The sequence below is a fragment of the Hylobates moloch genome, unplaced genomic scaffold, assembly GCF_009828535.3.
Source record: "Hylobates moloch isolate HMO894 unplaced genomic scaffold, HMol_V3 SCAFFOLD_8, whole genome shotgun sequence".
NCBI lineage: Eukaryota > Metazoa > Chordata > Mammalia > Primates > Hylobatidae > Hylobates > Hylobates moloch.
In genome coordinates, this window is record NW_026652283.1 from 25,161,445 (window position 1) to 25,188,940 (window position 27,496).

General features: G+C 39.5%; 1 protein-coding gene across 1 annotated transcript in view; it reads right to left on the reverse strand.

Annotated features, from left to right (window-relative positions):
• The window catches only part of ITPR2 (inositol 1,4,5-trisphosphate receptor type 2), a 509,412-nt gene that overhangs the window by 214,584 nt on the left and 267,332 nt on the right, over positions 1–27,496 (reverse strand). The window contains exons 35-36 of the mRNA XM_032159871.2: positions 10,571–10,761; positions 5,034–5,176 (exon numbers count right to left, since the gene is read on the reverse strand). Coding sequence (XP_032015762.1) covers positions 5,034–5,176; positions 10,571–10,761 — 334 coding nt within the window. The remainder of the gene's footprint in view (positions 1–5,033; positions 5,177–10,570; positions 10,762–27,496) is intronic.

The window sequence follows — 27,496 nt, forward strand, 5'->3', positions numbered from 1 at the left end:
ATAACCCTGGGTAAAAAGTGAACTTTCACTGGTTAATGGCTACCAAGTGCTTATCAGGTGTCAGGGTCAAGTGTAAGGGCTTCCCAGGGCCTCTCCCAATTTATCCTCACACCAAGCCTATGAGACAGTTTCAGACTAATTTTGCTCATGACTGAACAGAGGCCCAGGGAGATATAGCAACTGGCCTCTGGTTACCTAAATTGTTAAGTGGTGAGAACTGCAAATGCATTCAGGTCCATCTGACCTCAGAGCCAAAATTCTTAAGAACGACTCTGTGGTGACAGGACTCAGGTCATTGATCTCCTGAGTCTCAGGGGTCTTATGCAGAGTCCCCACACATGCTAGGCTGCACACAGCCCCCTGAATGAGCAAGTGCCACAACAGAGGCATTGGCAAATGCTGTGAACCAGACATGAAACCACTTCATTTTGCTGGGGGGAATTACCTAGGGCTGATCAGAGAAGGTTTCAGTGAAGAGATAGCATGCAACTAATGAAGATTTCACCTGGCAAGGAAGGCTCGGGAGAGAAGACATCCCTGCAAAGGGAATGGTATGAACACAGGACAGAGGCAGAAACCTGGCTGGCATGTCCAGGAAATGAGAAGCATGACAATTGCCCGCTGACACTTAAAGACCTGGAAGAGGAAAGTGTAAGAGATGTGGTTTGGAAAGAAGGGACTGGATATTAACCTCAAGAGTCTGGAATGTTTTCTAGAGAAAATAGGGAACCACTGTTCTAAAGGACCTGAATGCCTCTTCCCAAGAGAAAGAGACCAATTATGGCAGCGGGAAAGATGAAGCAGAGGAGACAGAGCAAGGCGAGAGAGCAGTGGCAGAGGTTGGGTGAGGATATAGGAAGCAACAGAGAAGACTCACAGCAGAGACCTGTAAATGAGGACATGTAGGAAGTGGAAGAGGAAGCAGGGCAGATCAGAGACCCCTGAAATGTATAGGCTAGGCTAATGTGTAGATGGTGATCAGTTTTTTTAAATTTTTCAAATTTATTTAATAAGACAGGGTCTCTGTCACCCAGGCTGGAGTGCAGTGATGTGATCACAGCTCATTGCAGCCTAGACCACCTGGGCTCAAGCTATCCTCCCACCTCGGCCTCCTGAGTAGCTGGGACCACAGGTATACGCCACCATGCCTGGCTAATTTTTTTTACTTTTTGCAGAGATAGGGTCTTGCTTTGTGGTCCAGCCTGGTTTCAAACTCAAGGGATCCCCCTGCTTCAGTCTCCCAAAGTGCTGGGATTAGAAGTGTGAGCCACCACACCCAGCTCAATAGTGACAGTTTAAAATGACACTGTTCCATGGTGAAGAAGTAGCAAACACACAATGAAAGTAACACTGATGTCCTTTTAGACATGTTGAGTCTAGAAAAGGTGTTATATCCATGCAGTCAGGCCTAGCAGGCAGAAGAATTTCAAAAGTTCTCCTGGCAAGGAAAGTGAAGCCTGCCTTCCTAAAACTTCTATTATTTGATTCTTTCTTTCACACAATAGTTTTTTTTTTAATTTTTAATGTTTGTGGATACATAGTAGGTATATACATTCCCATAATAGTCTTTAAATATGTGAAAATAGTTTTGGTGGACATGATAAATTTCTTTTGATTTTGTTTTTTGCTCTCTCAGGCTAAGTATTTCCATTTTCTTTAACTCTTCCTTAAAGGATTTAATTCATTAATCGTATTGAAAATATCAACCATAAGGTTGAATGACCACTTGTTACAGATTTATAAAAGGTATTCATAGGCCACATAATGTTTGGTTGAGTTAGGTCGGTGACTTTCAAATATTTTTTCTATGATCAAAGTAAGAAATATATTTCACAAAACAACCGGGTAAAGAAGTACCTGTGTGGGAGTGTGTGTATAAACTCACACAAATGTCACCCTCACTATGAGATGCACTCTGATAATTTGTATCTTCTCTAATTCATTTTTTAAATTAGAGTTGCATCTACCTAAGTCAGTTTAAAAATCTATAAATGGATCACACCCCACGGTTTGAGAAACACTGAGATTCTCCTTCACAAGAGAGGAGTAGGTGTTGATTTGAATGAACTCTAATCAGCCGCCTTAAAGGTTAACAGTATCACTGGCCTATTCTGTTCTCTTTCACTCTATGTGTTAAGTAGACCCCTGTCCTGGGGTCTATCCTCATATTCTCCTGCAGACTCATCTGAGTCAACAGATTCCAAGAATTAGATTCATTTGAGAAAGTAGGAAGCCCTACTTAGGGCTTGGCCCTAAATTTATACTCTCCAGCTAAGCTTTACCAGGACGGCATGCACAGCAATGCAAGACCCCTGGCAGCCGGGCATGGTAGCTCACGCCTGTAATCCCAGCACTTTGGGAGGTCGACGTGGGCGGATCATGAGGTCAGGAGATCGAGACCATCCTGGCTAACACGGAGAAATCCTGTCTCTAAAAAAACACAAAAAATTAGCTGGGCGTGATGGCGGGTGCCTGTAGTCTCAGCTACTCGGGAGGCGGAGGCAGGATAATGGCATGAACCCGGGAGGCAGAGCTTGCAGTGAGCCGAGATTGCGCCACTGCACTCCAGCCTGGGTGACAGAGCAAGACTCCGTCTCAAAAAAAAGACCCCTGGCAAAGCTATTCATAAAGTTGGATTTTAATTTTGTAAGATATTCTTACAAAGGAAACCGTTAGTTCTTCACAGAGTTAGGGAAGTGGTAGGGTGAGCAGTAAGGCAGAAAACAGACAATCCTGAGGCTCTGGCTGTAAAACAATTGCAATAGCCCAAAAATCCCTTCTAGAACCACTCATGTAAACACATCATTTTCCTTCATGTGGGTGTAGGATCTGCAATGTATTCTTATTATCATATCACTTCTGCTTCTCTCCTTTCAGGTTACCTAATGGTGCCACAAGCTTGTCTCCATCTGTAGCACAGCTCAATATTTACTTGATATCATGAGTTACTTCATTATCACTTTCTCATAGACCAATATCTCCAAGTTCTAGACCAGTGCTGTCTAACAGAACTCTCTGCAATAATACACATGTTCCATATTTGTGCTGCCAAATTTGGTAGCCATTAGCCACATGTGGCTACTGAGCACTTGAAATGTTGCAAATATGACTGAGGAAGTGCATTTTTATTTCATTTTAATTCATTTAAACTATAATTTAAATAACCATGTGTGGCTACTAGCTACCATATTGGCACCCTAGTTCTCGAAAAGGAGTCAGGAAACCTTTTCTCTAAAGGATCAGACAGTAAATATTTTAGGCTTTGTGGGGTACACAGTCTCTGTGGCAACTAGCTGATTCTGCCACAGTGGCATGAAAGCAGCCACAGACAATCCAGAAATGAATGAGCACCACTATATTTCAGTAAAACTTTATTTACAGAAATGAGTAGCAGGACCAATTTAGCCTGAGGGCCAGAGCTTGCCAACCCCTGTTCCAGGCTGTCATATCTCGGGGATATAGTTAATTATGTTAATTTACTGAACTTAACAGGTTTATCGCCTAACTTTTAACCCATATTCCATACACTGACATATATTTATAGGAGGTGAAGGGTATTTATCAAAGATCCTATTATCTTTGCTTTTTTTTTCATTTAGTTCTTATGTTTAGATCTGTAATGGGTACAGGTGCAGAGTTCTCACATGCATGTATGTGTAGTGGTGAAGTCTGGGCTTTCAACATACCCATCATCTGAATAGTGAACTGTGCTCAACAGCCTATTTTTATAGTGAATTACTAGGCAATATCTCCACTTAAAATTTTCTTTCTAATGTTCTCAGCAGTCATCAGTTGCACACTCAGGGCCTCTTCACTTTAAAATCCTTACTCACAAGACTGGCAGGTGTCCGGACAAATACATTCTTCCCAATCTCCCTAAGACACAATGAGTCTAAAGCCAAAAACACCTGATTCTGGCCATAGTATAAAAACCCCACCTATTCCTCAACATGATCCCTGTAGTCAGTTTTTCTCATCCCATACCTTGTTTTCACTCCCAAGGTCCCCGCTTAAATGGTGAAAGAAAGGAACACACTTCTGTGCCCTAGTCCTTCAATCTCTGCCTCGATACATCACAGTTGATAGAAGTTTCCAGATCTCTTTCGGCAATACCCTCTACCACAAAGGAATTAGCTGGGATGGGTCATGGTCAAGGGGCTTGGCAAGTTCATCTCACTGACTCTTCATCCAGATACTCTTCCCAGAAAGACCAAGCACCCTCTTTCTGACTGGCCATCTAGGGTCTACATGTGACGAACTGCGGATCCCCCTCAATAACGTGCCCTCCACATAAAGACAAGTCTCTTCTTTCTGGAACTAGTTATGCTTTTTCTCACAACTGCTTATCCTTGCACATCTCCCTTGAGAATTTTTCACTTACCATTAAGATGAAGATACTCTAGGGTAAACATATCAGCTATAATAGATCTGCAATATCACAAATGCTGAGAAACATCAGTAAACAAAAGAGCTGCAGATGAGGATCATCCAGGCAGCAGGGCCACGTGCTGGGTCTGAGTCTTACTAACCCTGCACCTGAAGCACACCTGGTCCTCAGCAATCTCCTCTCTGAATCAGGCTGACCTCCCAGTCTCTGGGTGTTTATGCAGATTAGATAAAATAATAGTTAAAGACATATGACAATAGTAAGACCTCAATAAAAGCTAGCTCTTTTTCCTTTCTCCCTATGTTAATGAAAATAAGTGACTTTAAACAAGAATTTTTTAAAAGGTCACACCATATCATTATGGAAAGGAATTAGGACCAAAATATTATTTTGCATGATACTTTGTGCCCCATAATGACACACTTTATTTTCAGTCAATTTAGTAAAATATGATAACTTGACCTTCACCAAAATAAAATTTCAAATGACTCAATTTAATTATTCTGGCAGTATATTTTAACATGGATTTTAGACCTTTCACATACTTTGCGGACTGTCATTTTATATCAGTGAAGTATAAAGTGGAAATGTTAGAGGCCATCTCAGTTTGACGACACTAGCAGAACCTCAGATTGGATCCACTTACTTCGACATGAAAGCGCCACATCTTATTCTTGCATCACTTCCCTCAGGGAACAGCAGTTCTGGACTGTACAATACATCAACCAACACCGAGAATTCAGCCTGCATCATTGGGCTGAACTGGTGCTCCAAGGAGGCCACGACATCCTAGGGAATGAAACACAAGAGAACCCACATGAAGATGTAAGTCAGATTTGATCTTTCGAAGATAAGACAAGCCTAAGAATACTAATGGGAATTTTATAGATGCCCCCTCTATTTCCATAGCACCAAATGTCTGTGCCATAATTACAGTCTGGTTTTATATATGAATACTGCCTGGGTCTCTATTTGTGTGTGTGTGTGTGTGTGTGTGTGTGTGTGTGTGTGTGTGTGTGTGTGTGTTTTCATTTACAAGATAAGGGGGGACAGGTAGCTATAAGATTTCTAAGGATACAGACCTGTAAGAGGAAAAGTCAGTTAAGCCACTGTATGTGCCCTGCAGTGCCTAGGATTATAATGGACACATGACAGGTACTCATTACATTGCAATAAATTAGAGACATACCCAGGGAACAGCTAAAAAAAAAAAAAAAAAGATTTCCAGCCAGGTGCGGCGCCTCACGCATGTAATCCCAGCACTTTGGGAGGCCAAGGCAGGTGGATTGCATGGGGCCAGGATTTGGGGACCAGCCTGGTCAACATGGTGAAACCCTGTCTCTACTAAAAATACAAAAATCAGCCAGGCATGGTGGCATGCACCTGTGGTCCCAGCTACTCAGGAGCCTGAGGTGGGAGAATCATCTGAGCCTGGGAGGCGGAGGTTTGCAATGACGCAAGATAGCGCCATTGAACTCCAGCCTGAGTGACAGAGCGAAACCCTGTCTCAAATTGAAAAAAAAAAAAAAAAATCCCATCTGTCATTGGTCATTCAGAATGAATCATTTCATCTAATGGGGAAAGTCACTGAAGTATTATTTGAAGCAATATTAGTACTATAATGGGTTCAATGACATTCAACAGAATTTCAAATTACATTTTTTGAGAGACCCTATTGGTCACCTACTCAACAGCCTTTCTTTACCCTCTTCCTTGCTAACAGAATCTCAATGTCATTTCTGAGTCAGGCAACAACATTCTCAGGGGATGAGCCCCTTCAGCTTAGGGTCAAGGTTGATTACTCTAAGCCAGGCATGGTTATCCCATTTCCGCCTCTAGCAATCTGTCTAAGTATGATTATGTGTCACAGTCCCAGTCAATGAGACATCAGGTGAAGTCAGCTGAGACAGCAGGGTACGTGTGGTGTGTGGGGAGGTTTTTGCAAAACCACCCACTGCTCTCAAGACAGCTTGAGGGTGTGAATCCAAAATCTGAGATAGCCCTCGTGTGACCCTGGGAGACCAGCATTAAGCTGAATGCCTACAGACCTTTGGTTTTAGGGGCCCAGGCCTACAATTAGCAAACTCAAGGAGAGCCACAGCTCCAGGTTTCTTGCTATGTGAAATGATATGGTCTTTATTATTTAAGTCACATTTAGTTGAATGTTGTTAATTAAAGCTGAAAGCATCTTAACTGATATGTTTCTAAAATGAACTGCAGGTAATCATAATTTCCTAAACATTCTTTAATGGTTAAAGCATCCCCATTTTATTTTTAAACTACGTTAGAAGAAAAAAAAAAACTAACTTCTTACATAAAGGAACAATTTATTCACCCATAGCTATGGCATATTTTTATTAAGCAGAACACTGCCAATTGCTTATTGTCACTCTTAGCTACAGAAGCACAGATGGGGATGTCACCCTCTTGATTTCTTATGAATTATGTTAATTCATGTTTTAACTCTTTCTCTTCTTGCAAAAATGATCATTTCTACTTCAACCACTCTAAATAAGCTTTCTGAGAAATGTCCAAAAACAATTAAAAGAGACTAACGGGAAATAGCATAAAAAGGAAAACTAGATATTATATAAAAGTGGGGAGAGCATGTTTATCAAATATGACAATATTTAAATAAATGTCCCTGTTGTTTAGATTACCTCTTCTTTGTTTCATCTACTAAACAAATAGCATTCAGGCTGCTATGATGTGAATTTTGTCTTTAACTCTTATTTTGGTCATGAGGCAACTATGCAACCTCCCTGAGTCATTGTTTCCCCACTTGAAAGCTTAGGATAATGATACTAACAATCACGTGAGTTTGCTGCAAGGATTAAAGGTAAGTGCATCCTCTAACACATACTGGCCACTTATTCCATATAAATGCTAGTAATCTTTATTATTGAGCACCAGTTAGCTGTGATCATCACCCAAACTCAGTGGTTTACCTGCCTGTTTTCATCTTAATCACTCCTAAGCATTTTACACACTGGTTTCTGCTCTTTGAAACACTTTCTGCTCTTGACTTCTATGACACCACACTTTATTTTCCACCTATGTCCTTACTATTTCTTCATCAACTCTTGATAGCTCCTGCTCCTTTTCTCTCTGATATCTACACTTTCTTCTGAGAAATCTCATCCAATTCTATGGTTTTAATATCATCTACATGTTGGAACTCCCACATTTATATTTCTAGCATGGACATCTTTCTTAACCACTTCAGACTCATTTATCCAACAGCCTAGTTGACACACTCACTTAGGTATCTAAATAGGCATCTCAACTTTAAAATTCCCCAAATAGAACTCCTAATCTCAACTCAGCCCCAACTTCCTTCTCTCCCATTACTTCCTATCTTAGTAAATAACACAATCATATCATATCAAAACCACAGTCATCCTTGATTCTTCTTTCCATTATCCTACAACACATCGATTCATCCACCAAGTTCTATTAGTTCTACAACTAAATACATACAAAATTAATATACTTCTCTGCATTACTATTGTTACCTCCTTAAGCCAAGCTACCATCACCTTTTGCCTGAATTAATGCTACCTAACTAGATTCACTGCTTCCATGTCTGGATCTTATAATACACTCAGAATTCACAGTGATCTTTTAAAAAGTAAACCAGGTCAGCCTCTCCTCTGCTGAAAATCTTCAATGACTTGTCATCACACATAGAATACAATTAAAATGCCTTAATATGTGCCTTAATCTGTTCACGCTGCTATAACAAAATACCATAAACTGAGTAGCTTATAAACAACAGAAATTATTTCTCATAGTTCTGAAGGATGGGAAGTCCAAGATCAGGCACCAGCAGATTTGTTGTCTGGTGAGGATGCACTTCCTGGTTCATAGGGGGTGCCTCTCTTGCTGTGTCCTCACATGGTGGAAGGGCTGAATGAGCTTGCATGGGCCTATTTATAGGGACTCTAATCTCAACTCCCAGAAGACATCACCTCCTAATACTATCACCTTGGGGTTTAGAATTTCAGCATATGAATTTGGGGTGGGGGAGGACACAAACACTCAGGGCACAGCCATAGCACCATATAAGTCTCTACATGATTTGGCCCCTTATCTCATAATATTTTCTTCCTTTACTCACTAAACTCCTGCTCCAGTGGGCTTTTCCTGGATCTTCAAACCCATCAACCTCACTCCTGCCTAAGCACCTTTGCATTTCCTATTTCCTTCCCATAAAACTATCTGAACCTAAATCTTGGAATAGATTATTCATCTTCATTATTCAGATCTCAACACAACTGTTACTCTGGCAGAGAGGAACTTCACAATTACAGGGTCACTCTCCCAGTAATTCTCCACCATTCTGTTACTCTGCTCTATTTTATTCATTGCAGTTTTAATTATCCAACAATTTATCATTTATTTAATGAGTTAGAATGCATGTCCCAGAAGAGCATGACCCCATGGCTCTCTCTTTAGCACTTCACACAGTGGCTAGTATAGAATTTTCACTAAATAAATACTTACTTAACGGATATCAATCTATTAAAAGAAGTTTACTAAAAGAAGTTTAAGGCACACTCTCTCTGTGCTGGTTGACACTACTATATACCTCTCCTCTAAAATGTTCCACTCCCTTTGCTCTCCTGACCCTCCTCCTTTCTGACCCGCTTTTTTTTCTTTCACTCTTTATGTGGCCATTCTGGTACTCTCAGCCTCTCATAGGGTGTTCTTTTTTTTTTTTCCTATCACTGTATTTTCTCTTTTAGCAATAACAACTACTATCCTTGCTCCAACTATTATCTTCAAATATAGACTTAACTTCCAATATTCTCAGTAGCCTGCTACTCTAGCTCACTGCATTTTCCATTGCCCTCCTATTGCATTCTCTTCTCTGCTCTTACAATAAACAGTCTTAATAATACTACCTAGTCTGTAATCATCAGGGCCTCTTAAACTCCTCTCATGCCCCGTCTCTACTTCCATCTAAGAGCCTCCAGGTCTGCTGACCCTGCTTTCATTATTATCTGCAACACCTATTTCTTCATTTCATCCATATCACCACCTGGCTTAGACCTTAAGTAACTTCTCACTAGTCCCTCTTCCTCTAGTCTCTTTTAGATAACCCTGTCCTACAAATCAAGAACCACTTATAATGGCATTTTCCCCCAAATTTTTAATGTCTCACACCATTTAGGTTTCTCACACTCTCTGAATCTAACTTGTCCTTCTAATCCCTTATAACACTCATCTACATGTGACCTCTCATAATATTTATTTCAGTTAATGTCTTGGCCATTTTGTAGAAAAAAAACTTCTTCAAACTATATCCCAATTCAACTCCATGCAATATTCTACTAATTATGTGAATGGTGAATGGGAAGATGTCTGTTATGAGCTGAATCATAAGTCCCCCAAATTTCATATGCTGAAGGCCTAACTCACAGTACCTCAGAATGTGACTGTATTTAGAGCTAGGGCTTTCAAAAGTGTAATTAAGATAAAATGAGTTCATATGAGCGGACCCTAATCCAACATAACTGTTATCCTTATCAGAAGAAGGGATTAGGACATAGACTTGTGCAAACACAGAGGAAAGAGCCTATGAGGACACAGCAGGAAGTCTGCCATGTGCAAGCCCAGGAGAGAAGCCTCAGGAGAAAGCATACCTGCTGATACCTTGATCTTGGACTTCTAGCCTCCAAAACTATGAGAAAATAAATTTCTGTTGTTTAAGCCACCAAGTCTGTGACATTCTGCAACAGCAGCCCTGGCAAACTAATACAATTTCCAGGCCAAAATCAAGAGTGAGATACTATACAAGTAATTTGGGAGCAAGGTGCTTGCATCATTCTGACCAAAGGATTAGAAGGGAATACTGAAACATAAGTTGAAGGAAGATTATGAATATTTAGTTGATTTACCAGTGTTATCATTGGTATTATGATCATTATTTTGACATTAAGACCCACTATTCACTACTATACTATCAAAACACAGTTATTAATATACACTCATTAAAAAACAACTCACAACATATGGAAGCTATATGTTTAAAAAGAGCAGTGGTAGTAGAGAGTTGTAAAGCAAGGCCTGGTCCCCAAATAGAACTTGATATTTTTAACCATATTTTATTTATGTGACTACATATTTTTAAAAAACATAATTTAGAAAATATTAATGCTATTTCATGCTCTCATGTACCTGTAACTTTTCAATAATATTTCTGTAATCCCAAGCAGGCCCTCCAAGAGCTTCCTTAAAGCGTGGCCCAGAGCGAGCTGATAGTCTCCAACCCATTGCTGCTCTCTGCACCATATTTGAATGGCTCTTCATGAAAAGAGTATTAACTTGGCTGTCCAAATCCACTGGAATGGCAATTCCACGATTTTTTGCTGAAAAAGAAAGATTTAAAATATTTCCCTCTTAATTTGACTAAAGTTTCTTACACATTATCCATACAATCTTATAAACATAAAAGAAAAAATATTAAATCTTTAAACTCTGCCATTAACTTGTTTTATATAACTGTAAAAGCTTCTAACCTGCATGTATTTCAATTCTTAAGACCAATTAGTAAAGCGGGTTCATGAAACATTCAAGAACTTATTTGATTTCTTAATGATTCATGCTTGAAATGTACTTTATACAGCATCAATACAGAAAAACACTGTATAACAACCAGCATATTTGTACCTTCCCAGATGCCAACATAAGTAAGAAAGCAGACATTAAACACATGATATAATTCTTCCACTCCATTCATTAATTTAAGTAGTGTTTGTGTGCACACAAAATTGTATGTGATGAAACATCTGAGAATAGAAATAAAAAGTTGAAGAGTATAAAAACTCTGCATTGGAAGAGGGCACTCTTCCCAAGATCTGCTCTCTTCCCAAGATCTGCTCACTTTCCAAGATCTGCTGAAATTTATATTTTAACAGGTTTACATCACAACAATACTGAAAATTGAGAATGATTGTCACAAAGAAAGCAGTAATGTTCAAGCATTTTTGCAAGGCAAAATGAAGATGGGATTAGCCCATCAGAGAAAGAGAAGAAACTGCCCCACAAGAGATTAGAGTTAGAAAAGGTCTTCCCAGGTGTGCAGTCAACCAAAACAAAGTGCGGCAGGGATATGGGGCAACTCATTAAAGAATAACAGCTGAACAATGAGAACACTTGGACACAGGAAGGGGAACATCACACACCAGGGCCTGTTGAGGGGTGGGGGAAGGGGGGAAGGATAGCATTAGGAGATATACCCAATGTAAATGACAAGTTAATGGGTGCAGCACACCAACATGGCACATGTATACATATGTAACAAACCTGCACTTTGTGCACATGTACCCTAGAACTTAAAGTATAATTAAAAAAAAGAAATAACACAAAACATGAAGAAAAACTTGTACAGCAAAAAAAAAGACAAAGATAAGATACAAAGGATATATTTTTCTATATTTTATCCAAATTAAATCAATGACAACGGATTAAAAAAAAAAAAAAGAATAACAGCTGAAGAGCTGGGAAGCTAAGGCCCTCCTCCCTCCGATTAGCATAGACATAGCAGTTGGCAGAAGCAGTTTTTACCTGGAGGACAAAGTCAGAGAAATGAAGAAATGTTCTCTCAAGAAAGTAGAATACCTAACTGGACAGAATGCCAAATGCAGGTGTTAGAACTTGATAGAGAAGCAAAATGGAGCTTGAAGTAATGCCAGAGACCATCAAGTAAGAGGTACAACGTGGGCCGGGCGTGCTGGCTCACGCCTATAATCCCAGCACTTTGGGAGGCTGAGGCAGGCGGATCACGAGGTCAGGAGATCAAGACCACCCTGGCCAACATGGTGAAACCCCATTTCTACTAAAAATACAAAAATTAGCTGGGTGTGGTGGTGCGTGCCTGTAATCCCAGCTACTTGGGAAGCTGAGGCAGGAGAATCGCTTGAAACCAGTAGGCAGAGGTTGCACACCACTGCACTGCAGCCTGGTGACAGAGCTAGACTTCATCTAAAAAAAAAAAAAAGAGAGAGAATGTGGGGAGAGAGAAGAGGCAGCACCAGCAGAGAGAGGAAATATATTAAATTCTCCAACTCCTGCACAAAGCCCTCCTTACTTAACACTTACTGGTGTTCTCAGCCTGACCTCTGCTATACACACACATGCACATACGCATGAACGCACACAAACACACACACAGCCAAAAGGAAAGCCTGTGTATCATTTGGTCAGCCTTTGACCTCTCATACAGAATTCCAGGTCAGCCCTGTCATTTATACAAGAATTCTAGGAAGGAAACAGGCCTTTAAAACTGCAGTGGAAACCTATGCCAGTCATTACGGACTTTCCTAATTACGAACACACCACCAAGGATCGCAAGGAAAACCAATACCATTAAGAATAACCAATCCTAGTGAAAACAGGGATGACTCAAGGAAAAGCAAAAAATATTTAAATAATCCTAATTATTGTCCTCAGAGAATCTGAGTATATACTGCATCCAAAAAATTAGAAAATCAGAAAGAAGAATGACATCTTAGAAATTAAAATGCCCTTGCATACATAAACAAGTCAAAAATTGGCTGAAAAATAATTGATAGAAACACAATTGGTAATCTGGAAAGGAAGTCAAGGAATCTTCTAAAAATTAAGCATAAAAGATCAAAAAGGAGAATAAAACAGAGATTTTGAAATAAAGAGGGTCAACCCAGGAATTTAAATATCTAACAAATATAAGTTCCAGAAAGAAACAGCAGATACAATGTGAGAGAAGAAATTATTAAGAAAACAATAGAAGACAACTTCTTTGAGCTTAAGACACATGTACATCTCCAAATTGAAAAGGTCCACAATATGTTAAACAGGATTAAGTAAGCACACTGGCCGTATTCTGGAGGAACTTTAGAATGCTGTTTTGGGCTGAACTGCATCCCCAAAAAGTATATGTTGAAGTACTAATCATCACTCCCTCTGAATGTGACCTTATTTGGAAATAGGGTCTTTGCAGATGTAATCAACTTAAGTTGAGGTCATACTGAATCATGGTGGACCCCAATCCAATTCAACTGGTGTCCTTATAAGAAGGGAAGGAGAGACACAGAGAAATACCTGAGGGACACACACAATGTGAAGATGGAGGCAGAGACTGGATTTATGCAGCTGCAAGCCAAAGAATGCCAAAGATTGTCGGCAAACCCCAGAAGCTAAGAGAAAGGCATGGAACGAATTCTTCCCTGGAGCCTTCAGAGAAAGCATGGTGCTGATGAACCCTTGATTCCAGACTCCTAGTCTCCTAATTATGAGACAGTAAAATTTCTGTCGTTTTAAGCTACTTTATGCTAATTTATGGCCAGCAGTAGAAACTATACAAATGTCAATAGTATGGAGAAAATCTCCAGTACTTCCAGAGAGAAAAGATGATTCCTAAAAAGAATCTGACTAGCATCAGACTTCTCATCATCAGCATTGAATGCTAAAAGATCGAATACCTTTATAGATGAAAAATTGTGAAACAAGGACTTTATGTCCATCTAAACTAAAAATCAAATGTAATTCCCAAACAAAAACATTTCAAAATATGTAAAGGCTCAGAAATTCTTCAATGAACCCCCTATGAAAAAATTACTCTAAAAAAAGAGCAAATAATTTTTAAATGTCCACATGGATATGAGAAACAATGGCAACTAAGTATGAATCTGAAGAAGAAAATAAAGTTAGAAACAAATGAAAAAAGATCCATGAGCTATTTCCATGGTTAGGAAATTCTCTTCTACTTGGAAAAGTTTTAATATCATAGTGCTACATTTTTGTCCTAAATGGTTATAGCAGAGCTATAAAGATCATATTTAAAGTTATAATGATAGTCCCAGAAGGCTTACTTTAAATGAATGAAAATAGGAAGGAAGAGATAAAAAAAAATTGGATAGATAGATAGATAGATAGATAGATAGATAGATAGATAGATAGATAGATAGATAGATAATCTGGCTTGCTTCATATAATGAAAGGAATGCAAACAGTAGATAATATTACCAGCTGATGAAAATTCTCTGAAGCTTAAAGATACTCAAAAACTTGTTTGAAAATAGACAATTTGCTAGATGCAGTGGTAGCCTCAGCTATTCAGGAGGCTGAGTCAGGTGGATCACTTGAGTCCAGGAGTTTGAGGTTGTAGTGCACTGTGATGCGAATAGCGACTGCATCTAGCCTGGGCAACACTGCAAAACCCTGTCTCTAAATAGGAAAGAAAAGAAGAGAGGGGAGGAGAGGATAGAGGAGAGGAGAGGAGAGGAGAGGAGAGGAGGAGAAGGAGAGGGGAGTGGAGGGGGGAGGGGAGGGGAGGGGAGAATGAGAAGGAGAAGGAGAGGGGAGTGGAGGGGGGAGGGGAGGGGAGAAGGAGAAGGAGAGAGGAGTGGAGGGGGGAGGGGAGGGGAGGGGAGAAGGAGAAGGAGAAGGAGAGGGGAGTGGAGGGGATGGGAGGGGAGGGGAAGGGAGAAGGACAGGGGAGGGGAGGGGAGGGGAGAAGGAGAGGCGAAGGAGAGGAGAAGGAGAAGAGGAGAGGAAAGGAGAAGGAGAGGAGATGGAGAGGAGAAGGTGAGGAAAGGAGACGGACAGGAAAGAGGAGAGGGGAGATGAGAGGGAGAGGAGAAGGAGAGGAGAGGAGAGGGAGAGGGAAAGGAAGAGTGAGAGGAGAGGGAGAGGAGAAGGAGAGGAGAAGAGAAGGAGAAGGAGAGGTAAGAGGAGAAGGAGAGGAGAGAGGGGAGGAGAAGCAGAGGAGAGGAGGAGGAGGAGGAGAGGAAAGAGGAGAGAAGGATAAGGAGAAGAGGAGAGGAGAGGAAAAGGAAAGGAAAGGAAAAAGGAAGAAAGAAAATAGATAATTTTCACTAGCCACACCAAAAATATGTACCAATGTAGACAAAAACTCACACTGAAGTTTTATAGAAATAATAACAGCTATAAGGCAACCTTAAACAATCAATTTCACCACTGCTTAAATTTCCTTAGTAAATGTTTTCCTAATGTCCATGATACGCTTCCCTTTCCCAAAGCATGCAATATCTCTGTTTATGTCCTTCACACACAGCAGTGCAATTGCACTTCTGTCTCATCCGAAGGACAGACAGCCTCAACTCTGCCAAACAGCACATAGTTTTATAAATACTTAATCCTGCACCACGATCAAATCCTGGCAAGATTTTCATCCTTTTCTGGCTGCTTCACACATAAACTGGGTTTGCTCTAAACATTCAAAAATCAAACAGAAGACAATACTGCTTCTATGTTATTTTCTAAGCAACGAAAATAACAAAAATTATAAACTTCAACGTTTCTCAAAACATGTTACAAACAAGTTTCCACTGACATTTAAACAAATCGGGGAGGAGATTGGGATTTATCTGCGCTTTAGGAATCAGGTACATTAGGTGAAATTGACCATCAAATAAGTGTTGTTGCTATGAATATGACTTACACAGAGAAGTGCTCAATGAATATTTTTCTAATGACACCAGTGAAAATTTAGTTCAATGGCAGCACCTCTGTTATTAACAATGCCGCCTTTTTATTAGTGACTTCAGGGAAGTCTCATCCACCTCCAGAATCTCCGGTAAGCTGCTGATGGAACACATTCTTCTATAGCTAGCACCATGGACAAACCAGACTGGGGAGACTCCACGATCCCAAACTCTGTTGAAAGGTTTTTTGTTTCCCTCAAACCATCCCACTTCGATTGATATTATCTAGTCTCCTGTCTTCACATGAATTGTACAATGAAAATTAGCAAGGTAAAATTTACTACTTTCCACATCTGTAGGTAAACTTTGAACAGAGCTAAATGACAATTTTTAGGCAATAATAGAAAATTAACTATGCAATTGAGAAAAAGATATTTTGAGTCAAAATAAGTCTGCTTTGTAGACAAAATTTTTTCAAACAATTGTAAAAACACAAATATTTCTAAAGACATAGTCGGAAATAAATTCGCTGCACTGTCCAAATAGTATAAATACTAATCCAAAACCAAAATTAACAATGCTAATTTAGCTGTCCATTGCTTAAAAATTAAAGCAGAAAAAAAACAAAAAAGAAAATTATGTCTAAAAAATGAAAATAATTGATTTATCATTTCACTTACAAGGACATTAATAAATAGAACAATATTTTTCAAATGCAACCAAAAACACAATCCAAAGTTAGCTTACTTTTATTAAGCTAGAAAAATTCTGGTATATATATAAATATATATATAAAATGTCAAAATGTGAACTAGAATATATTCTTGGGATTAGCAGTTATTCTCTGCCCCATCTGTCTCTCAATAAGGAAGAGCTAATACATTTACTACAGTTAGCCATTCTTCTGGTCTATAGCATTAACTCCAACTATGTACTTTAATACAAAGGGTCACTTTAAAGTTTAAAATATTTTTAAAAATACTTGCTCCTGGTTCACTTCTAAGTTGGAATGCAATTGAGATACACCTCGTTAAGGATACACTGTCAGCAAGTAAGTATATGGATCCCTTAAAAAACTAATAAGAGAGAGGATGAGTTGTTATCAATGCATTTATCTTTTGTAGAGCTCTGCCTAGAGATAACAGTTCTCTGAAATAGGCTATCTTTATTCACAATTTTTTTATTTTTAGGCAACAACTTCTAATTAGGCTTATAAATCTCGGAAGTTCTCCAGATATGACAAGTCTTTGCAGTGATTTTAAGATGTAATCAAAATCTATTTCTAATTATTATTATTAAATATTGCTTATTATGTAAAAAAATTTTAATTAGATGGAATTGCTGATGGTATCTGCCAGACCAAAATCTCTGAGAATACGTACAATGCAGTGATAGGTGCCATGGAGAAAAATGCTTAGCTAGATAAACTGACAGGTAGGGGGGAAAGGCAACAAAGTGTAAGCATTAATTAGAAAACATGGTTGGTTGTCAAGTTCTATTGTACAGCCCAGGTGGAGCACAGGAAAGTGGAATGGCAGGGGCAGAGAATGGCACATTTCCTGTATCATGTCAAAGGACCCAGAATAAAGCTGTACTGAAGCACCAGTATACATAAACAGGAAGAACATTAAATATATTAAATGCATCTTTCCTGTTTGGCACTCAAATTATACTGAATGAATCCTCAATTAATCATTACATTGAATAATGCATGTAATTTTTATGGGTTATTGAAGAACTAGTATTGGCACACTTGACTAGTCATCTGGAAAAAATAAAGTTGATTCCATACCTTATACCTTACAACTAAATGTATCCCAGATAGCTCACAATTTTAAACAGTAACTCCCAAAACAGACGAACCAAAACTATGAAAATTCTCCATGAGAATTCAAAAAACATCTTAGCCTGATAAGGGCTATTCTGAAGATGAAAGAAAACATTAAAAGCCTAAAAGAAAATTTAAAAATATTGCATGCCAAAAAATAAATAAAAGTTCAAATGACAAATGGCAAGAAAAAAAATGTGGTGGGCACGGTAGCTCACACCTGCAATCCCAACAATTAGGGAGGTCAAGGCGGGTGGATTGATTGAGCCCAGAAATTTGAGACCAGCCTGGGTAACATGGCAAAAACTCTTTATACAAAAAAATACAAAAATTAGCCGGGTGTGGCAGCACGTGCCTGTAGTCCCAGCTACTTGGCAGACTGAGATGGGAGGGTCACTTGAACCCAGGGGGGTCGGGGCTGTAGCCAGCCATGATCATGCCACTGCACTCCACCCTGGGCGACAGAGCAAGACTCTGTCTCAAAAAAAAAAAAAAAAAAAAAAAATTAATAAGAAAAGAAAAAAAGAGAAAAAAACTGTTACTTACAGGCAAAGAGATCATTTTCTTAATAATGGTTATACAAATTATTAAGAAAAAAACCCATTAGGAGAAATAAGGAAAGCACAAGAAGTGACAGTTCACAGAAAAGGAAATATCAATCATATAATGTTTTTTTCCTCACTCATAAAAGAGAAACACACATTAAAACTATAAAAATATTTTTATGTACAAGGTTGGCAAAAATCTAACACACTGAAGAAGAAAGATGTTCTCCTACATTGCTGGTGGAGTGTAAATTGAACAATCTCTACAGAGGGCAGCGTCCGTCAGAAGTGAAATAACCCAGAAATTCCACTCCTAGGTATTTACCTTATTCACATGTGCAAAACGATTGAAAACAACATAAATATCCAATAGTGATGTTAAATCTATTTTAATAGTCATGCAATGGGATGTTATGCAGCCAAAGAGAATGAGATACTCACTCATTTATTTATATTCATTTATTTTATTCATGTGATAAATATACATTGAGTATCTACTGTGCTGTAGACAAGGTCAGGCTCTAGAATTTTATAACAGGTAGGGTACTTAGTTTTATTCTGCTTTGTTATTTCTGTAACATGTTATATCTACCCCTAATATGCTGGAAATTAATCAAGGGTAGAAAATATGGTTTGACATATTGCATTTCCCCCAAAATTAGGATAATGCATTTCAGATAATGAGGAATCATTATAAATCAATTGAGTTAATAAATATGTGAAAAATTGGATGATATTGTCCTATTTTATAACTTACTCAGATTTAATTTTTTTTAGTAATAATGGAGTTTTTAAAAACTGTGATCACAGGGATATATGATGTCAAGCTCCTTCTAAAATCAACCACAACACCTTAGATAGATTAAAATAGATATGTCTATTTAATAGAGATTGAACTTCTTTTCTCAAAGAGTTAATATTTTCTACATGTACAATTTTTGGGGACAAGTTGGCTTGTAAATTGATGTTTATTATTCAAAACATTTGTAAAAGATATTTTATGGAATTTCCACTTGGAAAATAGATTATGCTGCCAACAAAGTACCCAGCATTAATTCCCCCAAATCATTTGAAGATTATGAAACACATGGAACAAAATTCTTTTTTAAGTGGAATAATATGGAAGTAATTCTTGGATGCTTTTTCTCAAAGTCCTATACTTCTACCATGTGCTATTTTACTTTAAATAAATGAATAAACTGAGGAACAGCAATTGACCAAGTGCATTAAAAAAAATTCGCATAGCCTTAATGGCCTGAACATTTCTCAAATCTCTGTGAACACCATGGTGTACATTTACTGCAGAGCTCTCCATCCTTACTTGCTCCCACCATCACCCTTAATTTAGCTCATTGAGGGCAGAGGATGATAAAGATGTTTATACCTTACATTCCAGTTAGGCCCCCTGCCTGTAATGACTTCGCTGGGGAATTTGCATTTATGATCACTTAAAAGCTTGTATCTTCTTATCAATTTCAAGTCCTACATCTTACAAGACAGTGTAGCAATGGAGGTAAATATCAGTAATTTCTACATATAAAAAGACATTCAAAAGCACTTTAGCCTTTAAAAGTTTAAAATGTTTTATCAGAAAAATCTAACATGATATACATGGTATATTCACAACTGATCACGGCTTCAGTTTTAAAAACTTCTGAAGTTTTATCAGAAAAATTTGACATGACATAGTAAACTCACAAAGGATCATAGCCTCAAAACATTAATGGCAATAGATAAAGTTACAGCAAACTTCTGGAGCAATCAAGGGAAAGGAGGAAAAGCAATAGATGATAGGAAGTATTCTTTTTCTATAAAGGACTTCCCCAAAACCCTTAAAACTCAGTTCACTAGTTCCTCACCTTCTTTTTACTTTATTTGAAAACTCTATATATTTGTTTCATGTATAGCTTAAATTACCATCTTGATCATAATGCATACGGTATAAAACAGGTAACGCATCTGCTTAAACTGATTTGTGATAGCAGAGCAGAGATTTGTGATAGGAGAGGTTAATGCCTGCTAGCCCTTCAGTGCAGAAGGGATTCAGATCCTGGCTCAGGCCCTGCCTACCTGTGTGACCTTCAGAAAGCTGCCAAACCCTGATAGCGTCATTTCCCCATCTATAAAATAGAGCTAAGAATTATGTCCACATCATAGATTTCATCAGATTTTCCAACACTCAGTAAATGCTTGCTGCTCTCAGCAAGGCAAACACTGACTTAGAGAGTGCTTTTGCTGATTTTTACTACCTTTTGTATTCCATGTACAACTAAGAAAAAGAACGAAGTATTTTTGATGCTAGATGAGTTGAGCTACTGTACTTGAGAGCAATTTACAAATCATAAAATGTTATATAAATATGACTATAATTGATCTTTACATTGACGGCAATGTGTTTACCAACTTGGAAATGCACTGAAAATCTGCCTTATAAACAAAGTACTCTCTTGACTTTGTTGCATCTTAAATATGCATATCCCTTGTTCTGTTTAATATTAAAAATTCTTGCATATTTGAATTCTGCTAAACTTTAGTGCCTCTATGTGTTTTTAAAGAATTGCTGAAACACAAAAATAATTTTGCACCTGAGTTGTAAAATGTCAGACAGATCCCCACCCAACAAAGTTTATGGGAGGCCATCGTTTTGATCTAGCCTCCTGCACTAGGCCCCAGCAGACCAGACCAGAATGAAGTCATTCATGCTAAGTGCCACACAATCAAACAGAACTCTGAAATGGGCCGGTTATGGAAGAAAACAGGAGATTCATGGCGATCAACAAAAAGGTGCCTAGTCTGGCATGATGTTTTAACCCTTTAAGGAAAGGAACTTTGAAAAGGCCAATTTGCTTCTTGTTCCTTGTTTCTACTTTCTTCAGCCCTTTTCTGTCTAAAAAGCAACTGAGGTGCTGCTTGATTCTAGAATGGAATCGTTAAGTAGACTGAAGCCAGTTGACTAGGGTATTTAGCTATTGGCTAAATTTTCGTGGGATTGGATCCCACCAATCTAGGAAGGAGTTAGCTCAATTAAAGTGATTGACTTGCATTCAATTGATGTAAGATAAGATCTTGCAGTCCTTATTGTTGGCTAACAGAAATTAAGTATGGTTTCCTTACTTGGGGCTTTGAAGGTTCTTGGTCTGACTTAACCTAAATTTCTAGTTTCATGTTGAAAGTATTGGTGAGAGTAGTAGAAACAGGGTTGACATGGTAATAGTGGCAAATAAAAAGCAATTAGATCTTTAAATTAAATTTGTTGTAATTTTGTCTTTTGACTCCAGTAAGCTGTCCATAGTTCTAGTTTATATATTAGGACTTTCTAAGATAGGACTTTCGGGGCAACATGATAAAGCATAAAATTCATACTCAAAGAAACTTGGATTTCATTTATTTATTTATTTAATTTTAGAAACAGGGTCTGGCTCTGTCACCCAGGCTGGAGTGTAATGGTGCGAACACAGTTCACTGAAGCTGCAAACTCCTGGGCAGAAAAGATCTCCCACTTAAGCTCCTAAGTAGCTAGGACTACAGGTGTGCACCATCAAGCCCAGCAAATTTTTTTTTTGGCCTCCTAAAGTGCTGGGATTGTAGGCATGAGCTATCGTGCCTGGCTGAAACTTGGATTTCAAACCCAACTCAAATACTTATTAATTGGACAAGTTACTTAACCTTTCTAAGCCTAACTTTCACTCTGTGAAACTCCTAGCCTATGGATTATTGTCAGTCAACAAACACTTACTCATCTGCTTAGTCAAGAACAAACACTTTCAGGCTCCAGTGGTGAAGAAAGGAAAGTTCCTCTTTTTATCATTTACATGCTAAAGGGGGGTGGGGCAGACAACAAAGAAGCAATAAATAAACAAACAAGCTGCTTTCAAATACTGACAGGAGCTAAAAGGAAAATGAAATGGTCTTAGATGATAAGGTGCAGGAAGAAGCTGAGACACTGCATGGGGAGTGTTCTGGAATACTTCACCAAGCCCTTATATTTTCAACTGAGATCTGACTGAAGGAGGAAACCAGCAAGTGACATTCTCCAGGAAGAGGATCCAAACAGAGGGAATGGCATATGCAAATGTCCTTAGGTGAGGAAATGCCTGAAGCAGATGAGACTCCGAAAGAAGGTCAGTGTGGATGGAGCAGAGTTGGAGGAGATGGACGGTGATGGGAAAAGGTAGGACTAGACCAGCTCAGATGAGGAAGGGCTTTTGTAAGTGCAATGGGGAGTTGTCAGTGGATGAGTGACATGCTCTGGTTTACATGTTAAGATCCTCTAACAACTGTGCAGGCAATGGATTGCAGTGGCACATTTAGTAAGGACACTCTTCTGTCATCCATGTCCGATGATGGTGGATTTGGACAAGGGCGACACAAGAGAAAGGAAAAGAGAGATTGTGGAAATGGGTCTGACAGAATCTGCTGCTGCGTTTAATGAGAGTAAACAAAAGGGAAGAATCTATTGTGACCCCTAAGGTTTTAAAAGAGTACTAACTGCAAAAGAGTTACTTTTTCAAGTAGCACAGAAATCTGCCTCTTGCAGCTGCCATATATGAGTTATAATTCTGTCTTTGGGAACCTGTTAAAAAAAAAAAAAAAAAGCCCATTTTAACCTTCAAAAGTTTAAAAATTATTGTGTTCCTCCTCAGATTTCTTTTCTTTGTCTAAATATTTCAAATGTTTTCAATCACTAAAGTGGGGTGATTTTAGATTCCTTGACGACTGTGAGGGTTCACTTCTGAATGTGTTCCACTTTGGTTCTCTGTTTCTATGACCAGCGTCCAACAACAACCAAAAAGCATACAGTCTAATCATCATTAAGCAGAATCTGCTTTTCACCTTCATCCTAGGTAACAACTTTCTATTAATTTCTTTTTGACAGCTACTTTATAGTTGCCCATCAAAATCTAATATCGGAGACAAGAATAGTACTTGTGATGATGTAAGTTAGAATGAAATGAGACTGTATCAGGCTGTTCTTGTGTTGCTAAAAAGAAATACCTGGCGCTGAATAATTGATAAAGAAAAGAGTTTTAACTGGCTTGTCATTCTGCGGGCCATACAAGCATGGCCTTTGCACCTGTCCAGCTTCTGGTGAGGCCTCAGGAAGCTTCCACTCTTGGTGGAAGGCACAGGGAGAGCAGATGGGGTCACATGGCGAGGGCAGGAGCAAGGAGTGGGGGCAAGTCCCAAACTTTTAAACAACCAGAACTCAAGGGACCTCAGCAAGTAAGAACTCACTTATCACCAAGGGGATGGTGCTAAACCATTCATGACAGATCTGTCCCCATGATCCAGTCACCTCCAACCAGACCCCACCTCCAACATCGGAATCCCATTTCCACATGAGATTTGGAGGGGACAAACATCTAAACCATATCATAGACTCTAAGAAAGGCATACGTGGACCAATGGGGTAAGTTCAGATTTGGATGTAAGAGCCAAGGGTGGCTATGGAGGAATTTGAGCAGAAAAAAGTTGAGTAATGGGAAAGATGCTGAGGAACGGCAATGGTGGAAACTGGAGAAAGCTAGTGTGAGCCATGTAGGGGCATCCTAGATGTAACAGTGAGGAATCTAGCCTTAGGTTGTTAGGCATAGGGATGTTGCTGAAGGTTGGGGACGTAGTGTTGATTTTTTAAACCAACAGAAAGAATTTCACTTCAGAAAGATTACTCTGGTATCAGGCTTATCTAAATAAGGAAGGACAGAAGGAGATAACATTAATTTCCTGCAGTGGTCCAAGAAGAAAGTAATGAAGGGTTAATGAGGCCATGATGCGGGGAAGGGGAAGGGAGGAACAAATGCAGAAGGAGAGTGGGGACAGAATTTCCAGAGCTTTAACTGTTCAGATGGAAGGGACCAACAAGGAAAATGAAGAAGGCATGCCTTCTCACAAAGAGAAAACTGAGATTGATATGGAAACCTCGCTCTTCACCTATCTTGATTATACACTTCAATATAATTATTTTTAGACTTATCACACATGTCTTTATAGCATACAAAAAGGAACTAAAATTTCCTCTTAAATTATAATGCTTTGGCCAGTATGGAAACGGTAGGAAAAGAAATCTTATTACTTAGAAATAAAAGATGTATTTAGACTAATATAGTTTCACTAACTATATTAAGTCCCCAAATCTCTGCAATTCTATGCATGAACTGATTGGATTATACAATGGGTATCACTGAAGTCAGAATTCAGAAAGCAGTCACAACATGGAATTTCACTTGTGGCTCTAAGTTCTTTCTCGCTCAATGTATACATGTGATCAACATGCCCGCTATGCCCTGTGTAGGGCCAACTGGTATTTCCCCGCCTTGCGTTTGCTAAATATTGAGGGGTAGAGGAGGAGGAACAAGAGGAGAGAGGAGAGAGAAAGAAGGAAAAAGAGAAGAGACTGCCTTAATATGTGAAATACTATAAGAAAAATACTTAGCAGCTAAGACAATGTATTCCCATGTAAAAATTAACACCATCATATTTATTTGCTTTTCCTTTGGATTTTATCTTTTATTGGTTAATGTGTTTCCTAACTGATTTGGCCCAAATAAAAATATATTTACTGCTGTTTCATTGTAACTTGAAAGTAATATATTAGCAGAAATTACATAAAAGTGTGAAGCAGAAAACCAGATCCACACATCATCCATCCACCACTCAGAGATAATCAATGTTAACATTTTATTTATCTCTCTGAACACTTTCTGCCGTGCACCCCTTTAAAATAAAAATTAGGGGGTGGAGCCAAGATGGCTGAATAGGAACAGCTCCGGTCTCCAGCTCCCAGCCCCAGCGACACAGAAGACGGATGATTTCTGCATTTCTGCTTGAGGTACCGGTTTCATCTCACTAGGGAGTGCCTAACAGTGGGTGCAGGACAGTCGGTGAAGCGCACTGTGTGCGAGCCGAAGCAGGGCGAGGCATTACCTCACTCGGGAAGCGCAAGGGGTCAGGGAGTTCCCTTTCCTAGTCAAAGAAAGGGGAAACAGACGGCACCTGGAATATCGGGTCAGTCCCACCCCAATACTGCGCTTTTCCAACGGGCCTGGAAAACGGCACACTAGGAGATTGTGTCCCGCACCTGGCTCGGAGGGTCCTGTGCCCACGGAGTCTCGCTGATTGCTAGCACAGCAGTCTGAGATCAAGCTGCAAGGCGGCAGCGAGGCTGCGGGAGGGGCGCCCGCCATTGCCCAGGCTTGCTTAGGTAAACAAAGCAGCCAGGAAGCTCGAACTGGGTGGAGCCCACCACAGCTCAAGGAGGCCTGCCTGCCTCTATAGGCTCCACCTCTGGGGGCAGGGCACAGACAAACAAAAACTCAGCAAGAACCTCCACAGACTTAAAGGTCCCTGTCTGACTGACAGCTTTGAAGAGAGTAGTGGTTCTCCCAGCACGCAGCTGGAGATCTGAGAACGGACAGACTGCCTCCTAAAGTGGGTCCCTCACCCCTGAGCAGCCTAACTGGGAGGCACCCCCCCAGTAGGGACAGACTGACACCTCATTCAACCGGGTACTCCTCTGAGACAAAACTTTCAGACGAACTATCAGACAGCTGAATTTGTGGTCTCACGAAAATCCGCTGTTCTGCAGCCACCACTGCTGACACCCAGCCAAACAGGGTCTGGAGTGGACCTCTAGTAAACTCCAACAGACCTGCAGCTGAGGGTCCTGTCTGGTAGAAGGAAAACTAACAAACAGAAAGGACATCCACACCAAAAACCCATCTGTACATCACCATCATCAAAGACCAAAAGTAGATAAAACCACAAAGATGGGGAAAAAACAGAACAAAAAAACTGGAAACTCTAAAAAACAGAGCACCTCTCCTCCTCCAAAGGAACGCAGTTCCTCACCAGCAACGGAACAAAGCTGGATGGAGGATGACTTTGATGAGTTGAGAGAAGAAGGCTTCAGACGATCAAACTACTCTGAGCTATGAGAGGAAATTCAAAACAATAGCAAAGAAGTTAAAAACTTTGAAAAAATATTAGAAGAATGGATAACTAGAATAACTAATGGAGAGAAGGGCTTAAAGGAGCTGATGGAGCTGAAAGCCAAGTTTCGAGAACTACGCGAAGATTGCAGAAGCCTCAGTAGCAGATGCGGTCAACTGGAAGAAAGGGTATCGCTGATGGAAGATGAAATGGATGAAATGAAGAGAGAAGGGAAGTTTAGAGAAAAAAGAATAAAAAGAAATGAACAAAGCCTCCGAGAAATTTGGGACTATGTGAAAAGACCAAACCTACGTCTGATTGGTGTACCTGAAAATGATGGGGAGAATGGAACCAAGTTGGAAAACACTCTGCAAGATATTATCCAGGAGAACTTCCCCAATCTAGCAAGGCAGGCCAGCATTCAGATTCAGGAAATACAGAGAACGCCACAAAGATACTCCTCGAGAAGGGCAACTCCAAGACACATAATTGTCAGATTCACCAAAGTTGAAATGAAGGAAAAAATGTTAAGGGCAGCCAGAGAGAAAGGTCGGGTTACCCACAAAGGGAAGCCCATCAGACTAACAGCTGATCTCTCAGCAGAAACTCTACAAGCCAGAAGAGAGTGGGGGCCGATATTCAACATTCTTAAAGAAAAGAATTTTCAACCCAGAATTTGCTATCCCGCCAAACTAAGCTTCATAAGTGAAGGAGAAATAAAATACTTTACAGACAAGCAAACGCTGAGTGATTTTGTCACCACCAGGCCTGCCCTAAAAGAGCTCCTGAAGGAAGCACTAAACATGGAAAGGAACAACTGGTACCAGCCACTGCAAAAACATGCCAAATTGTAAAGACCATCGAGGCTAGGAAGAAACAATAGCAACTAACGAGCAAAATAACCAACTAACATCATAATGACAGGATCAGATTCACACATAACAATATTAACGTTAAATGTAAATGGGCTAAATGCTCCAATCAAAAGACACAGACTGGCAAACTGGATAAGGAGTCAGGACCCATCAGTGTGCTGTATTCAGGAAACCCATCTCACGTGCAGAGACACACATAGACTCAAAATAAAGGGATGGAGGAAGATCTATCAAGCAACTGGAAAACAAAAAAAGGCAGGGGTTGCAATCCTAGTCTCTGATAAAATAGACTTTAAACCAACAAAGATCAAAAGAGACAAAGAAGGCCATTACATAATGGTAAAGGGATCAATTCAACAAGAAGAGCTAACTATCCTAAATATATATGCACCCAACACAGGAGCACCCAGATTCATAAAGCAAGTCCTCAGTGACCTACAAAGGGACTTAAACTCCCACACAATAATAATGGGAGATTTTAACACCCCACTGTCAGCATT